Source organism: Trifolium pratense, linkage group LG1 (assembly GCF_020283565.1).
Source record: "Trifolium pratense cultivar HEN17-A07 linkage group LG1, ARS_RC_1.1, whole genome shotgun sequence".
NCBI lineage: Eukaryota > Viridiplantae > Streptophyta > Magnoliopsida > Fabales > Fabaceae > Trifolium > Trifolium pratense.
The window spans coordinates 14,135,271-14,153,462 of NC_060059.1; the positions used below are offsets into that span (position 1 = coordinate 14,135,271).

The 18,192-nt window shown below is 32.8% G+C and overlaps 3 protein-coding genes across 8 annotated transcripts; 2 read left to right on the plus strand and 1 right to left on the minus strand.

Annotated features, from left to right (window-relative positions):
* Window positions 1-2,257: 2,257 nt before the first annotated feature.
* On the plus strand, window positions 2,258-8,982 carry LOC123903111 (serine/threonine-protein kinase Nek2). 4 transcript variants are annotated; one of them, XM_045952998.1, is made up of 15 exons: window positions 2,258-2,955; window positions 3,683-3,803; window positions 3,918-3,984; window positions 4,279-4,344; window positions 4,531-4,577; window positions 4,690-4,735; window positions 4,869-4,949; window positions 5,051-5,093; window positions 5,170-5,219; window positions 5,306-5,387; window positions 5,484-5,533; window positions 5,886-5,959; window positions 6,410-6,461; window positions 6,760-7,215; window positions 7,912-8,982. In XM_045952998.1, exons 2-15 carry the CDS (start codon window positions 3,718-3,720, stop codon window positions 8,581-8,583), a joined length of 1,872 nt encoding a protein of 623 aa, XP_045808954.1. In that variant the 5' UTR covers window positions 2,258-2,955; window positions 3,683-3,717; the 3' UTR covers window positions 8,584-8,982. The 4 variants fall into 4 exon arrangements, with proteins under 4 accessions (XP_045808954.1, XP_045808955.1, XP_045808957.1 ...); XM_045952999.1 differs by having other exon boundaries at window positions 2,306-2,955; window positions 3,675-3,803; XM_045953001.1 differs by having other exon boundaries at window positions 2,391-2,955; window positions 3,675-3,803; window positions 6,760-7,200.
* A 421-nt stretch (window positions 8,983-9,403) lies between these two features.
* Window positions 9,404-12,876, minus strand: LOC123903109 (lysine-specific histone demethylase 1 homolog 2-like). Of its 3 annotated transcripts, XM_045952995.1 has the most exons (4): window positions 12,758-12,876; window positions 12,626-12,659; window positions 10,900-12,448; window positions 9,404-10,372 (listed from the first exon to the last, which is right to left on the minus strand). In XM_045952995.1, the coding sequence occupies exons 3-4, from the start codon at window positions 12,437-12,439 to the stop codon at window positions 9,657-9,659; spliced, it is 2,256 nt and encodes a 751-aa protein (XP_045808951.1). In that variant the 5' UTR covers window positions 12,440-12,448; window positions 12,626-12,659; window positions 12,758-12,876; the 3' UTR covers window positions 9,404-9,656. The 3 variants fall into 3 exon arrangements, with proteins under 3 accessions (XP_045808951.1, XP_045808953.1, XP_045808952.1); XM_045952997.1 differs by lacking the exon at window positions 12,626-12,659 and having other exon boundaries at window positions 12,758-12,825; XM_045952996.1 differs by having other exon boundaries at window positions 12,626-12,787.
* Window positions 12,877-15,805: 2,929 nt separating this feature from the next.
* On the plus strand, window positions 15,806-18,192 carry LOC123903112. Its single transcript, XM_045953004.1, has 6 exons — window positions 15,806-16,025; window positions 16,203-16,364; window positions 16,571-16,654; window positions 16,923-17,048; window positions 17,153-17,230; window positions 17,893-18,192. Exons 1-6 carry the CDS (start codon window positions 15,932-15,934, stop codon window positions 17,967-17,969), a joined length of 621 nt encoding a protein of 206 aa, XP_045808960.1. The 5' UTR covers window positions 15,806-15,931; the 3' UTR covers window positions 17,970-18,192.

The window sequence follows — 18,192 nt, forward strand, 5'->3', positions numbered from 1 at the left end:
GAAAAATAAACCGCAGAAAGTAAAAGGGGTGTGTGTGACCACACGGGGTGGTTAAGTGTGGTCGGATCCCTCCTTACTCCTTCTTGGTTGCTCAATTATTTCCCTCTATAAGGATTTAGACTGTTGAAAATAGGTTTGAAGCAATATATGTTCCTATTTCTATTACAAGCTTCTACAGAGCCTAGTTAAAGGTTACCCTTACTTTATTTAGACACCATTATCCAGAGCTCCATTTTTTCGTTTAAACTTTGGTCTCATCACCCTAGGGACCCCTAAATTATAAGCTGTCACGTGTACCTAAAACTAGTCACCTACCCACAGTCATACTCTGCAAGGTAGAAATTATCGTATTTTCCAATCCTATACTATGACAGCATATACTGAATTTAATGGTCTCATATAGGCCCTAGTATTATGTCCTTCGGTCGGGATGACTAGCTTTGTTTCCTATGTGATATCCACTAGGTCCTTAGATTCTATTCTAATGTGATCAATATTAAAATAACTAAAATCAGACAACAAAAGAGTTTGAAATAGAAATAACTGAAATTTATAAATATTATAAATCATACAACCAAGCATTCGTAAGGGAGTTTCTCGACTCCACCTAACCTAGGAAAAATAAATTACAAAGACATAAAGAAAAGAACCTTATTGGCTTTGGAGTTCCTTGGCCTTCTTGACTCCTCCTTAGAGTTCTCCTACTCTAGAGTGAATATTCAAAGTATTGAATATTTTGGAATGTTTGTGAATGAATAATAGTGGAGGAAGAAGACTCTATTTATAGTTTTACAGCTGGGTTTGAGTTTTTTCTGCGCATCAACCGCACCTATCGTGACCACGATCACGTGTATTTTCGCCTCATCGTGGCCACGATGGAACCTATCGTGGTGCGATGGAAGATTTTCTCATAATTTTATGCGTATTTTTCAAGTCATGTATCATCCCACAAAGGAAAATTTGTGAAGGATAGTGGCACGATGGAGCGCCGTCTAAAGCCCAAGAAATTCTATAAATAGAGATCAAAGGCAGCCATAATTTACACAACACTCCGAAGGAGCAACAAGTGAGAGAGATTAAGGTTCACTCAAGGAAGACAATCTCTCACCATTGAGAGTGGTTTTCTTAGCACTTTATCGAGGTTATTCTTATGTGTAATTTTCTAAACTCTTTTGTTATGATGATTACCATTATGAGTAGCTAAATTCCTTAGGTTATGTTGAGTAGATGAACTTTCCCTAGAATGATTGATTCTATGTAATTTGGTTCGAAGAAAATTATATTACTTGCAATTAAATTTATTATTTTTAATTATCTCTATTTTTTCGTTGGTTTATATTTTATTTACATTTTTGTTAATAAATAAATAATGAAAATTTAATTAAACAATTTTTAGAAAACTTTATATATTTAATAAAAAATTCACTGCAAGAAATAATTTTTTAGAGGTATGAACAAAATGGATTTGAAAAGATACTTTTTCGATGTATTAAAACACTTAAAAAATAAAAGAGAAGCAAAGAGTATTTTTGACTTTTAAAGAGATACTATTTTCTTACATACTAAGTAAATATTATTATTTTCTTATAAAAATATAGTAAATTATATTGTTCTATAGTAAGAGGAGAGAAGAAAATGACATTTTTGACTTAAAAGAGATAATCTTTTTTCATATAAGAAAAAAATTCATTTTAAAATTTTGATGAATAATTAATGAATCTGATATTAATTAATGAATTCAAAGCTACAAACTATACAATAAATTTAAAATGTAATTTTTTACTTTATGATCGAAAAGTATAAAGAAAAGATATATTATTGACTTTAATATTATTTTTTTATAATAATCATTTTAATATCTTAATATCTTAATTTACTTTAGAAAAATTTAAATTTTTTTTTGTTGATTTTTTTATTTTAAAATTGAACTTTTAATTATAAGGACAAAACTTACATGCATTTCCATACATGCATTTCTTACTTTTCCACTCACAAAGAGGTGGTTATTTGTGTTTTTTCATTTTGAAAAAATAAAAGAAAATTATTTTTTAATAAAAAAAAACTACCTCTTTATGAGAGGAAAAGTAAAAAATACATGTATGGAAATGCATGTAAGTTTTGTCCTAATTATAATTGTAAGTTTTTTTTAACGATGGCCGATGTAACGTTAACAGTAGTAGTCACAAGTGAGAGACAAGTAGACACCCCACCTTTCAAAGTCATTTGCTTTCTCTCAGTTTCTGCTTCTTTTCACATAACAGGAAACTAAACAAAACCGTCCCACTCTCCTCTCATTTACTACCTTTGTAGTAAATGTTTCACTCTCCCTTTTATTAAATTCATTCAACACACATCATTCATTTTTTCCCTTTTCATTTCATCCTCCTAAAGTAACAAAAATTAAATAAATAAATCTCCCCCTCACGAGACACTGGTTTTAGCCTCAAAAACTAAAACCCCTCACCCATTTACAATCCACCTGTGCTCTCAATTATTATCAAAACAAAAACACATTAAATTAAATGATATCCCAAATACCCATCATTAGTCGGTTAAGTGGTAGTTAGCGTTGAACTTATTATCAGAACACTTCATATCAGAACTGATTTCGAACCAGATTAGACGGTCCAGAGGCAAATAGTAGTGATGAAAAAAATAATATCCCAAATATAAATAATAAATAAATGTAGTCTCTCTCCCTCTCTCTCTCTCTGAATTTGTCCTTTTCTTTCTTTCTGAACTAGAATGGCGAAAGAGCTTCTTCTACAACTTCATCTACTTCTTCTCCTTCCTGAACAACGGTGTCGTTTTGCAACTCCTTCACCATTCTTCAACTTCGCATTCTCTTCTCTCTAACTTCTCTTCCATCAATCTACATTTCAAATCCTTTCAACTTTCCGATCCATTCAACTTCTTCTTCTTTCTTTCTTTCTCCCACCGACTCACTCAACATAGGTACATTTCATTTTTTCCTTTAACTTCTCTAACTGATTCAACTCATTTCATTATTTCCTTTCGATTTCCGTTCTAAAATTATTAATTCTCGTCGGTGTTTCATTTTCTTCTGCATTTGACTTTTTTCTGCTTTCTGATTTGTTAACTTTAACGCTTTTTTCTGCTATTTACTTCAATTACTGCTTAATTTATTGCTTTGTTTTGTGTTTCTATGAAATGTAGGTGAGGAAGTTACACTTAATTAGTGAATCTCTCAGTATTTTTCTCTAATAATTGATAGCATATTCTCTTCAATTTCTATTTCACCAGGTTTATAGTTTTATTGCATATAAATGGAAACTTATAGATACTTACTTGTTTATGTGAATAATTTTTGCGGTTAATTAGTATAACTAACTTCAGATATAAAAAATTAGTTATAGTTATACTAATTTGGTTGAACTTGAACTATGGCTTGAATTGAACACTGGTTGTTAGACTTTATTGCATAACTTAACGCGATCTGTGGTTACTTATGGTTTACCGCGTTTTTTTACTACGTTATTTCCTTTTTTATTGTTCGATTTATGTATCGGTTAATTTGGTTTGGTTTGGGGTTGAATTGCGTTGTGTAATTTGTGTTGTGATTTTTTTTGTATATGTAATTAAGAAAGGAGAAATGGAAAATGTTAATGTAGAAAGTATATGCAATTCTTGACTAACACACTTGTTTTGGTTAGTACTCAAGAGAGGAGAGGGGAATTTTTTTACTAAATTGATGACATGGAGCAGTATGAAGTACTTGAGCAAATTGGAAAAGGTGCTTTTGGTTCTGCACTTCTTGTGAGACATAAACATGAGAAGAAAAAGTGAGAATGGAGCCTACCTTACCTTTTTTTTCTTCTTCCTTAAATTACGATGTATGAGATTGTGTATATCATTATTAGCATAGCTTTTTTAATTTATGTTTTTTGATTATGTAGATATGTGCTTAAGAAGATTAGACTTGCCCGCCAAACTGAGCGGTCTCGCAGATCTGCACACCAGGAGGTTGGTGCTTTTAATAGTGATTCAACTAATGGACTGATGTATTATCTTGTGTTGTTTTCTGTATAATTATTCTCCTCTGCATATTGCATGATTTGTGGTGCACTTTTGTTGTTCTTGAGAAATTTCATTTGCTAAATTTTGAAGGGTCTAAAGATAGGTTTCTAACCTTAATATTTAAATAAATTAAGCAGTAAACTTCATGAGAGTTTATGTCGACCCCATTGCATGATGTGAAATTATTTGTGGGATATGTTATTCAGGATAATTCTAACGTGTTTCTTGTGGCCTGTATAGATGGAGCTTATATCTAAATTACGAAACCCATTTATTGTGGAGTATAAAGATTCATGGGTAGAAAAGGTATTTTGCTTCTTAATGTTTACATGTCTTCCATCTTTTGGTTAATTATAAGAATAAGAATGGCTTCTACTATAAGCTTGCTGAAACAAGCTTCAATTGTAAGATTGGCTGGAATGTCTTTCTTTTTTTAATCATAAAAACTCTTGAGATGTTTCAAGTATTGATCTTTGGCTTCTTCCTTCTCAGGGTTGCTATGTCTGCATTATTATAGGTTATTGTGAGGGTGGAGATATGTAAGTCTATTTTCTCTGCCTTCTAATGTGGTGCATTTTATAGTTCGATTTTCTTTCAGCTTTTGTAAATTGGAGTTTGAAAATATTTGAAATACATTATTATGTAACCCAGGGCGGAAGCTATAAAGAAGACTAACGGTGTTCTGTTTCCGGAGGAGGTTATTTGTGTTTTTTTTTTCTTTTTTTTTTCTTTTTTTTTCTTCTCATTGCTGATATTTTAATTCTTGACAAGAATAAGGATATCATTTGAATTATTGCATTTAAATTCTGAAAAGGAAAATTTGTTTTCAGAAACTTTGCAGATGGCTCGTTCAACTTCTAATGGCACTTGACTACCTGCACATGAATCACATTCTTCATCGTGATGTCAAGGTTCGTCACAGATTTATCTTTGTACCCAGAAGGGGTATTTCTTTTTCCAACTAAATCTTATTAAGCTATATACTAATGAGAAAATCACATGATTCCATCAGTGTTCAAATATCTTCTTGACGAAAGATCGTGACATACGTCTCGGTAAGTTATTCTATGGTTCTTTAAGTAAGGTATAGATCATTGAAATTTTGCTTACAAGTGATCAATGATGAAGCAGGTGATTTTGGACTTGCCAAAATGTTGACTTCTGATGATCTTGCTTCCTCTGTAAGAAATGTGTAATGCTTGAATGAATCTACCTTCCTGATATTGATTACATTTAATCATCAATTAATCATTTTCTTGTAATGTAGGTTGTGGGAACTCCTAGCTACATGTGCCCTGAGCTCCTTGCTGATATACCTTATGGTTCTAAATCAGATATTTGGTCCTTGGGTTAGTACTTGTGTTATGATGATTTGTTCTCCATAAACTATCTATTAGTATTGGTTTATTGTGTACGTATTTATGATATCTGAAATCGTTATCCAGGATGTTGTATATACGAAATGGCAGGACAAAAGCCTGCATTCAAAGCATTTGTAAGTTTCTTTTTTTAATTAAAAGAATTTATTTAATTCTTGGAGCAAATTGGATCAAAATTATAAACACATTTGCTTATCAATTTGACTATCATCAGATTTTGATGCTTGAACAGGGATCTTGTCTTGTGTTGGCCGGCCTCTAGGCTTAAATCCATTTAACTTTCTTTTTGTTACCCCATTTTTATGTGTTGATCATTTTTTTAACTATGAAATTTAACTATATATTATCAGCTGCATGCTTATACTTATGTCTCAAAGAATTGAAATCTTTACACTTAATTGTTTTCATATTTTCTATGTAAACTTGTTTTATTTAATTACCTAATCATCTTTCAATTTCTTTGAATAGGATATACAAGCATTGATTATCAAGATTAGTAAGTCCATAGTGGCTCCACTACCAACCAAATATTCTAGTTCATTGTAAGTCCTTATCCTTTCATCATGGAGTTACTGCTGTGGTTAATCTTGCCATTTGCTAACTGCGTTGTCATGTGGAACAATGTGAAATTTAGCATTTCAAAATCAGTGTCTAAATATAAAACCCTATTGAGTTTTTTTATTTGTCCCTTTTTATAAAACCTTTTTCAAATTTTCAAATGCACTAATTATTTCTCTACCACCATACTCCTAATTATGTCACAACTTTTCTCGATATGTAATAAATGCTTTGTTACAACATTAATTGATTCTCTCTCATGAAGAATAAACCTGTAAAACAATATCAATTGTCAACAAATTCAATACCACAACCAACTTTCTTAATTCTTGTGATTTACTCAAAGGGGTCCTATATTTTAGTATGGAGGTAGTATAAAATTATGGATTGTACAATTGATGATTGTTCGAGACATTTGTTTTTCCTTTTGACAGTCGAAGTCTGGTTAAAAGCATGCTGCGGAAAAATCCAGAGCTGAGGCCCAGTGTATGTATAATTCTCCTTTGACCTTGAATAATGCAATTCAATTTATTGGTGCAACATCTAGCACTTTCATTTTTTTAATTGAACCCACTGTTTAATACAGATGGTCAAGAACAAGCATGGAATTTAACCATGCATTCCTCAAAATTTGTTTCAAGATTACATGGTCCCATAACATTCATTATTCTAATTTTCTTTACCAAACTCTAGGTAGATATCATGCTACGCTTGATAGTGTGAGTTTAAATTTGATGTGTCTTATGGAACCTTTTTCTCATTTGAAGTTTTCTTCCTGTGGTAGGCTTCTGAGCTTCTTGCGCACCCGCATCTTCAATCATATGTTCTAAAGATCCATCTCAAACTCAATAGCCCCAGGCGAAGTACATTGCCTGTTCATTGGCGAGAGTCAAAATACACTAAGAAAACTAGATTTTTAGTTCCAAAAGATGACACTGTCGGTAGGGATAAGCGCTATTCTTACAGTAATGATCGGACTCTAAATCCTAGTGTATCTGGAGCTGATCAAGATTCTGTATGCTCTACCCTAGAAATAGGTTGTACATCTGATCATTTGAGTCAAAGGTTAGCAGAATTATGTACAGGAGATAGCCGTGACATGAAGTCAGTCCATAAACCTGTTGTTTCCAGAACTTCTAGTATTGCTAAGGCTCCAAAGCTCACTTCATCAAAAGTTGTTTCTGCCACCAACAGGAAATCAATGGAACCTTCGAAGAATCATAAGGTGGTAAAGCAAGCTGTAAGTATTTTTGAAGTGTCTTTCTTCTGCCTTGTTTTTTTTTTTCTTTTCTTTCTTCTTTTTAGTTTAGGCTAGTGGATTGTTTGCCACATGGTTTTTTTTTCATGAAACAAACTTAAGCATGTCACATTGTTAAATGAGTTGTTTTATAAAGGACCGATGCTGGACCTTCAATGGTATTTTACTAAAGAATGGGGTGGTTATATTGATCAAATCAAATGACAAGAACATTCTTCCTAGTTCTAAATATTACAAACAACTTATTGTTAACATATTATTACAGAAAAATATCACGATAACTTAATTTTATAATTACTTTACAATTACAATTATATACAATCATCAACGTACACAGCTTTTACACTTAATTTACCAGCTAGATAACTTTGATACTGTTTATATTAATTGAAAAAACAGTGCATATACTATTTACAAAGTTATTTCTGGGTTTTATAATTTTGTGTCCAAGTATTTTTTATATAATATTTATAAAATAAAGGAGATTAATTGCAGAAGTACAAAACTATATAAAAATATTAACATTTAACATTTGGGGTGATAAAATATGATAATATATATTCAGAATATATCGTAATATTCAAAATAATGAGGGGTGATATTTGATCATAAGGGAAGTTATTTTATACAAAAAAATGAAGTTTACGTAATGCCTGACTTTCTAAACTGTGGTTGCAGCTCCCTGTTTCACATAGCATCACAAATTCTTCTCATACAAATCGCAGAGCATCATTTCCTTTGCCAACAAGGGGAGGTATTCAGCAGCTTCCTTGCAGGCCCAGTGATGGTTTGCTTAGCCATGTGTCTTCACCAGATATCTCAGTTAACTCTCCCCGTATTGATAGGATAGCTGAATTCCCATTAGCATCATATGAAGATTGTTTGTTCCCTATCACTAAAACGTCAACTGCCGCACAAGGTTCCTTAGGATTCCCATCTCGTGACAATTACTCAACTATGATAGACAAATGTACAATAGAGGTCAATGATAGAGCCTCTATTAAGCCTAGTAGTACCGATGATTGGCAGGGAATCAAGCGCAGCATGTTAAAGGAAATTCACGAGGATAAAAGTGGTTCCTCTGATCAAAATGCAACGGCAGGTGCATCAAGCTACACATCTTCAGACTTGCAACGCCGGCAGTTTGACACTTCATCTTTTCAGCAAAGGGCTGAAGCCTTAGAAGGGTTGCTTGAGTTTAGTGCAAGATTGCTCCAGCAAGCTAGGTATGATGAACTTGGAGTTTTGTTGAAACCATTTGGTCCGGAGAAAGTTTCGCCAAGAGAAACTGCTATCTGGTTGAGCAAGAGCTTCAAAGGGAACACTAACAACACCGAAGAGTCCCAGTAAACTGCTATAGTATCCACTGTAGTCATTTATTGAGTTCATTGCCTCCTTCTTCAATCACACGGGAGCATTTAGCCAGCTGATTTTTGTAGGCTGTCGCATTTTTCATTTACCCTTTTCTTCCACTTTAATGAGCAAATCTTGGCTCTAGTTATTTAACTGATGAATTGAAGCAGACCCTAAATATTTCATCATAGCAGTACCTGTCTCTGTCTGACTCATGTAATTGTTGTAATAGATACTTTTTTATGTCCTAATCCTTATTCCTTGTCAGAAAAGGGAGTGAAGGTTGGTATCTCAATCCTTGCATCTGGGCATTGGCATGTATTTATGAAAAAATGTTTTTCTTTGTAATAAGTAATAACTGATTTATAAAAACAAGTTTTACATTTACATTGGTGACTGACTGGTGTGAAGATATCATTTATTTTTCCAACAATTTTTTTTTTGTGCACTCCTTTTCATAGATTGTGAATGAATTCACTTATCTTTGTCTTCTATTTACATTTACTAAATCAGGCCCCAAGTTCAGTTTGTTGACATCTAAGCACTTTCTTCTATGCGATGTAATTCTATTTTTGCCACCTCATTTACGTAGGTCCAAAATCTTAGCTACATGATTTCATTGACAAAAAATGGAATTTCCATTAGAAAATTCCGAATTTTTGTCAAATCACAGGCCATACAGAGAGGCCATGGCTGCGGAAGTTGAGACATGTTTAAATACTGCTTCGGAACTGAATCGGGTATTTAGCATAACCGTAGATAACGCAACGTCTAATGACATAGGGATTAGATTTATGAAGGAAACATAAAAACAAGCTTGCCTATAAAATTAACTCGTGTATCTCCTCTATCTGGTGGGGTATAGCTAACTCTACAACAACATAAAAAGTTTCAACAGATGATACATTGGGATTGGAGACCCCTCTCTGAAAAATAATGTTTTCCCCATCCCATGAAAATTTTCTATTGTTCCAGTATCCGAACTACACAAGACTCATATAGTACAAGATTTCAAAGTAAGACAGGATAACAAGCACACCTATATACAAACTATCTTTTCTTTGGACTCTTCATTGGTTATAGGGTTGTTGCGTGATAACTGTGCGGTACCTCTTGGTTTTTCGGAAACCAGCAATGTTATCTATTACAGTGTTACCGGTAATGAGTAAAGCATTTATACCCATTAGCTTCAACCCAAGGTTTTTAGTCAAATATGACAACCTATTTTCATCACCAGTAATTTCCTGCATTTGATGCACCTGTTCACGGGATATGATGGTGTAAAGCTGCAATGGTAACTTTGTGGTATTTGGATAGCAGGTTAATATATCCTTATAATTTTCTTCAGTACCACCAAAAGTCAGCTGCAGAATCGCCTTCGACTGCATATCTTCCGATGAAAGATCAAATACGAAAGCGAAATTCCCAAATTCCAAATCAGGCCTCTTGAATAAATTAAGCAAGATGCTGGTGCTTTGTTCTATATTCTTCGACAGGGCCTTCTTAGGATAAGCTTGCTGAACACGGGTTAAGTGGTATATGCGCGAAGCTTCCCGCAAGCCACTCATGAAAGCCCCATGCATAGTGGCTGGATATTGCCTACAAGTGGCCTCACCCGCAAAGAACAGTCGGTTTCCCACATTTTCAGCAAGTATATCATAGTCCTTACCAGATGATTGCACGCTAACATGAGAATATGAACCATAAGAAAGGGGATCGCTTCCCCATCTGGTACAGATTGACTGTATTGGATCAGGTACAGTGATGCCTTTAGGTTGAAAAATACCTGTAGAAAAATATATAATCAAATTGAAAGTTGGAACCAAGTTTTTTAACAGTGAATCATATCAATTCATAAGATTAATAACAATAACAATGTTGAATTCAATAATAAGTCTCACATAACAAAATAAAAAGCCATACATCATAAAATGAAGAAAGAGAATGATATAGCCCAATAAGGTGCACATGGTAAGCAAGTGAATACAGAGGAATGGTATAGCCAAATAAATGTAAATGTAAATATTGTATTACTAAATCATGTGATTCATATTGATGATATTGAATCTTGTAATTGCATGCATGTATCTAGTTCAGAGCAATATGAGATTTATTCACACATTATACAGGCAGATAATGAGCCAAATTATATTGAATTGTACAATTAAAATAGCAAATCATGCAACCCTAACATGTAAAACAAGGGGGAAAAAAGAAAATGTGCGAAAGGAAACACCAATAAAATTTAATGAGCAAAAACAATAGATAAGGGTGTTAATTTTTTATCAGTAAGTCAAAATAAGTGAGAGGTACCTTTTAGAGTGGTCAAAACCCGATGAAGTAAGATGGTTGGGTCCGTGGTTTCAAAGGTTTGTGCAGCTTCCCCAGCCACAAGCGCAATAAGTCCTGAGCCCCCAGAAACAGTGTGGTAACCGTAAAATAAAAAGAATTCCCCACGATCGTGACTCTTTTCGTTGAGACATCCAAATGCATCCAGATCTTCCCCCCAAAATACATGTGGAAAAACCATAGCAACTTTGTTCAGAAGCCCAAAACCCATCCTCTCAATTGATTCAAGCTTTCTTGCAGGTAATTCAGGTTGAAAACTAATGGCCTTCTTTTTCAAAACTCCAAGAGGTACGGTACATAAGGCGAAATCCGCTTGAAAGACTTGATCCCCAGCAATAATTTCAACACCCTCATCTCCATATCTGATAGTGTTGACGGTTTTCCCATAAAAAATAGGAACTCCTTCACACATAGCTTTTATCAATCTCCAATTGCCTCCAGCAAGAAAACAATGATCACCACCCATTTCAAAAGGATCATCCTGATCCCAATGAGCAGCTGAAATATTTGAAAGACATCCAGCATTTGCATATTCTAAATTCGCAAGATGCCAATCGAGCAATTGCTTCTCATCGGTACTTTGAGCCACACCGTATAAACTCTTGAGTGTCTCGAAGACTGAACCAAGTGAGGTATCACTTGAAAATCCACCCATAATTTTCCTCAGCTCCATAACTTTGTCAAGCAACTTATTGAAAACAAATTCAACACTTGAATCAATTTCCTTATCAACCGGTTCCCCATTCGGCTTGTATAAAGGGCAATTCGCTCTAACTGTATGCAGAGGAATGGAAAGCTGGCGTGCTAGAACCGCTAAAGGGTTGGCATGAATTCCTGTAATAACACTCCCACCAAGATCCATGGCCGCAAAATTACCCTCTTTGCCAATCTTTTGCGTATAAACTCTACCACCAGGACGGTTCCTACCTTCTAACACCGCAACTTTGTAACCAAACGACAATAGCTGCCTCGCGGCAGCCAACCCAGCAAGGCCAGCACCAATAATAACCACAGTCCCTTCCGTCGCCTCAGGCAACTGAGAAGTAAACGACGGCAGAACCCCAAAATTTATGTACCCATTATACAAAAGAAAATCATAAGCATTGTTAATCAAATGTGCAAACTCATTACTCACAGTTTCTCTAACCCGTCCCCTTGTCAACCACCTCCTAACATTCCCCCTCCAAAGAGCCAATATATGATTCCTAACAACAATATAATCATTTTGCTCTTTCCCACCCAACTGTCCAACAACCCCAGCACGAATCTCATTCTCAAGCAAAGCATCAATAGGGAAACCGAGCGAAAATGCAATCATAGACTCGGTGTTAGCTTCTTTCTGCAAATCTTCTTTGGACTTACCCTTCTTCTTCTTCAAACTAGTATCCAACTTCTCATCAAAAAAATCATCATCTATCAAACCCTCATTATAATTCCGCAAATTAACTTTCTTTCTCAGCGAAGCACGCCTCGAAACAGATTCATCCGAAGACGGAGTTGCCATTGTTTGTTCCTAATAAATATAATAATTAACCCTAACTAGTGTTCACAAAATAAATTAACCAAATTCCAACCCAAACATCAACAATAATAATAATAATAATAATAATCCTATGACCGGATTACAAACTATGCTAGGTTTGATTGGAAACAAAACAATTCAAAATTGAAGTTGAAAAGTGTAAATTACCGGCACTAGTGACAGTTCCGAATCGTTGTTTGTTCTGAACAGTATGTAGCAAAAAAAATTGTTGAGTGATGAGTGTTGGCATGGCGAGCGACAGAGAAAGTAATAGAAATGAGAAAGGGAGAACGAACTTACAGCGATTGGACGAAGAAGAAGTTGTTCACTGAAACTGCAACTATCGGAAAGGAAACAAACAAATATGGCAACTTGGCAAGTACTCCCTCCGATAAAAATTATATGCACCTTCGATCTAAAGTTATTTTGCACATGCGTTTAATAATATATCGACATATCATGTGTATGGTAATTAAAAACACATGTCATATTGGATGTATGTGCAATAAAGGATTTAATTGATATGCACCGACGGTGTAAAATAATTTTACACTATCAACCAATACTAACCATGCTTTTCGCCACATCACCTTACTTCACCCCACTTTCTTGATATGACATGACAAAATGATGGTTGTTTATTGGACGATTATGTAAAACTAAAAACGTTGCGCGCACATATATTAGTAATCGTGGATATTCGATGGAATGCAAAATGCAGATAAATCATGATTTTTCTTAAACCACAAAACCAACCTTTCTTTCTTAAAAGACAAAATGCAATTCAATAATGTTTATATTTTTTTCTATTAACTTTCTGATTCTCAAAGAAAGATTGTCATGGTATTCAAGAGTTGAGTCATAAGATAAGTAAAGTTTGACCATTAATTATTTTTACATGAATTGAATTCGAATTCTTCTAAACAATTCATCTTTAAGAAAATTCATTAAATACTTTATCTCAATTACTTGGTTAATGTTACTGTAGTACTTTAAATTAACTACTTGAAGCAACCAATGTGGTGTACAAATTGCAATATAATATTATTAGCTTGGCACCACTCTCTAATTAGTATTCTAGTATCTAATTGTAATTATATTATCTGCTGCGTATCTCAGGTTCTGCTATTCAAAACTCGGTTCTTGAATTACTTACATGTTTCACAGAGACTAGAACGATCTTGGTAGTGCATTTTATTCAAAAGACTTGCACCAAATACTTACCTTAATTTTCCAACAATTCTATTTGGAATTTGAAAGTGGAATAAAGGTTGGTGACACTAATTCTAACAAAATAAAAATGAATTTACATTTTGTATTCAAAACATTCTTGAATTCCCTAGTAGAAAAATAGTTTACTCAAATTAACATTCACTCTCTTTTTTGTTTGATAGAGAGACTATATGACCAAGGGGATAGGAATTTTTGGATCATAACACTCTTAGAATTAGAATCAAGAATTTGGCCTGACTAAACTCTATAAAATCGGTTTGTAAAGTGAGAATCGTCCTCGCTTATAAATATATATTCAGGTCGACTTCTTAACACATACCCTTGTGCCCAACACTATTGGGCTTGATGCGCGGATATAAATAATGAATGGTCAGATCAGAAACACGATAACGATATTACGGATATAGATACACATTGAGTAGAAAGAATAGAGATATTATGGATTTGATCCCGTGTCCTACTACATCAAATAATGTCCTTATAGTCATATTAATAATAAACTCTAAATTAATATTTGTACAAATATGTATACTCAATTACTTAAAATCATTAATAAGAGTCAGGATCCGTTGACACCAACTAGTTTGACACCAAATGTTACACCTCTCAATAACGTTTTAACCGATATAAATTTTATAAAATCCACCGTTGGATTGAAAGTTTACATCATATAGATCATTTGTGTAAAATTTCAGACAAATCCAAAATCATTTGATATGCTATTGAGACACAAAAAGATTAACGGCATTTAAAAAAATACAAAAACCGTTAATTTTGATGTATCTCAATAACATATCAAATGTTTTTGGATTTATTTGAAATTTTACACAAATGATCTATATGATGTAAACTTTCAATCCAATGGTGGATTTTATAAAATTTATATCGGTTGAAACGTTATTGAGAGGTGTAACATTTGGTGTCAAACTAGTTGGTGTCAACGGATCCTGACTCCATTAATAATAATATTAGTTAAAAAAATCATTAATAATATATTTGAATTAATACTCTATCCCTAAAAAAAAAAAGAAGGGTGGGGGAGGAACATGGCCATCCTTAGCCCCACCTCACTACCACCACTATCCATGGTTCAAATTACTCTAGCTGCTACATATATAATTTGATATTTTACCAACTGAACTAAGTTCATGGAAATATTAACGTATTCGTTAGCATTTGCAAAAAAAAAAATATGTTCACGGCATTATTAGTTTGTGATATTTCATACGAAAATGCAAATATCCCTCACCCTCATATTCTTGAAGCATGTTAGAAAAAGAATATGAGGAATATGTTCAAACCATGGTTGTTAGCTTCATGAGTTTCTAGATCTTAACGTTGAACATGAGTGCATCAAAATGACTTAAACTATATGCCGTTACTCTTCTGCCTTTGATTTAGTCAAAAAAAGTCATAAGTTTTTAACTACTCCTAAATCCGATTTAACGGTCATTCATATCAACCGGCCTATTATAATAATATCATTAATTTGGTGAAAAATGTGGTTTTGTTGACATACATTATTCCTAGAACTAGACCATTTCTTTTATTTTTAGAAGAAAAACAGCTGCCTCTGTTTACTTTTTGTTCTTCTAGATTAGAAGAACTTAAATTTTCTTTGAAATGCGAGGCAGAAAAGAGAAAACATTTAGTGATTAAATTAATTATACTAGGTATCTTTTTTTCCTTTGAATGATATGTGAGGAAATTATTTGGATGATACATATATTATTACTCCTTGAAAAATTGTAAATATTTCTTCAACAACTAATGAGAGCAAATCACATAAATAAACTTATACGCGGTAGCTGCAAATTAACTTTTACTGTAAATTTATTTATGTGACTTGTTATATATCATTAATATCATTAGTTGTTAACTAAATACCCAACTTCTTTAAAGGATAATCTAGAGGAAGAAAAACCAATGCTATGCTATCATAATTCATAAATACTTCAAACTTGGAAGACTAGAAGCTATAATAAAAATATTAGTAAACTATATAACATGAATATAGAGTCTAAATAAAAGCGTGTGAAGAAGAAAAAAAAAACTATAGACCAACAATGAAAACACGTCACAAATAACACGATCTTACTATATATATATATAAGGATAAGGACATATTCAAATCCATTCAATCATAAACACTTTAATTCTTCTCCTCCTTACTTTCCAAGTCTCTAATATTGTCCAAAGTTTTTGTTATATTCTTCTCTTTAAAGTTTGTGACATTACCAAATGGGTTCCTCAAAGTTGTTAGGCCTTTTAGCCATGACTCTCATGTTACTACTGCCCATGGCTGCCAAAGGAGATATCGTTGATGATGTCCTTAGTGAGTAACTCATTTTTTAAATGACTTATTTAACCTTATTTACTTGCGTGAATATATACAATTATATACGATAAGTATTTATATATATCTTAGGTGTTTAATTAAGTTGTTTATCTGATCACGATATTAATATAACTTAGCCCTAACATATATATGGATATTTGATATTAATTGCAGATAAGGTTTGTGAAGAAGTGGAATGTGGGAAAGGAAACTGTGTAGTGAATACAAGTTACCCTTTGAATTTTGTTTGTGAATGCGAATCTGGTTGGAAACGAACCCACGATGAAGATGATGATATATATGCCACTAGCTTTCTTCCATGTGTCATTCCTCAATGTAAATTCCATCTCTTTTCCTCAATGTAAAAGTTTTATTACCATAAATGTTTGTGTTATAAGTTATTTATCTAACACATCAAATGTTCTTGTGGCCTTTTTACTCATGAGAGACTAACTTATTTGATGGTCAAAGAATTCATGCACCAAACACATAATTTTTTTTTATGAATGTAAAGTCCACAAATTCTATTATTTATCTTGCAGGTAGCTTGAATTATGGTGGTTGTCAGCCAGCACCACCCCCAGTTCCGGAGAAGAGCTTCCCTCACAACATTTCAACTTTTGATCGTAAGTATCCATCGAGAGTCTCATATCGAATAAGATATAACCTAAAAATATTATATTTATAACAAACATAGACAATTCTAACTACTATCTTCAGTTTTTAATATAAAAAAAATTTATTTTTTAGATACATTGAATGACTAATGTATCTGACCTAAAATTTTCTCTGATATTAAAGATCAAAATAGAAATCGGTTTTAAAAAGGGTTGTTGAGTTATGTCTCATTCTCATCCAAAGTCTAATAGTAACACTTTAAAAATAATTTTGTAGCATGCTATTGGGCATATTGTGGAGAAGGTAAATGCACCAAGAACAGGACACATACACACATATGTGAATGCAACCCAAATTATCAAAATCTTCTCAATATCTCTGTTTTCCCCTGTTACAGTCAATGTAAGAATTCTTAAACCTTGACAATGGTAACATAATAATATTAGAGAAATTAATAATATTGACTAAAGATGTTTAATTTTCTTGTTTGACTTTAAATTTTGAAGGTACTCTTGGATCTGATTGTTCAAGCCTTGGAATTAAAGTTGCAGATTCAACCTCAACTACTGATAATGGCAGTGATGGTAAGATTGGACTCTGCACATATTTTGCAAATACACTGTTTCTCTTATTAATTAATGTTAAACTTGCAAGCAGTCAGGTCGGTCAAACACTAAACAAGATCTAATAAGGATACTAAAGTGAAACTTTTTTGTTTTAAAAAAAAATTATTTTATCAAAAATATTTTAGTTTTATTTACATTTTATTTTTCGAAACAAAATAATTTATTAAATTATCATAATAAATTTTATTTAACATTTTTTTTTCAATTGATAATAAAGCTGATGCATTTAATTTTTGCGAGATGTTATTGATTTAAAAGATTCAAAAGTTATAGTTATTCAAATTCTAGAAGAGTTGAAAAGTTGTCTGATTTTTATATTTTTTTTCTTAGAGGCCCTTATCTTTTTTTTTCCGAAACTATTTTTTCCTACCGGTGACTAATGAACGTATGACGGTGAGAGGTTATTTTTTAGTAATTTGTTTTTCTTTCTTGGAAACCTAAAACTCTTACTTGAATTACGTTAACCTTGAACCTGGTATCACAAAGTATGAAAGAACATCAAGCACAATTGTTATGTTCACACAATATTAGCATTTATAAAATGAAGAAAAGAGAGTAAAAAATCAGACAAGTTTCAAGAAAATTGTTATTGATTGTTTGTTTGATTTGGTATTCCTCAGCAAGCTCAATCTTTGGAGGAAGGTTCCATTGGATCGTTATGTTGTTGATTTCGACTGGTATGGTTATGTGGAGCTAGTTAGGATGAAGAGATGGTTTGTGATATTGTGCTGAACTTCATGATTATTAGAAGTCTAATGGGAATTAGTTTAATTTTGTGAATTATTTATTTGATTGTTGTGATTTTTGTGTAATATAGTAAATATATAGTCTCATTATAGCCTATAGAAATAAAGTCATGGTTGAGTCATTGGTAGAAGATGACTATTGGTACATATATATGATGGTATTTTTGTATACAT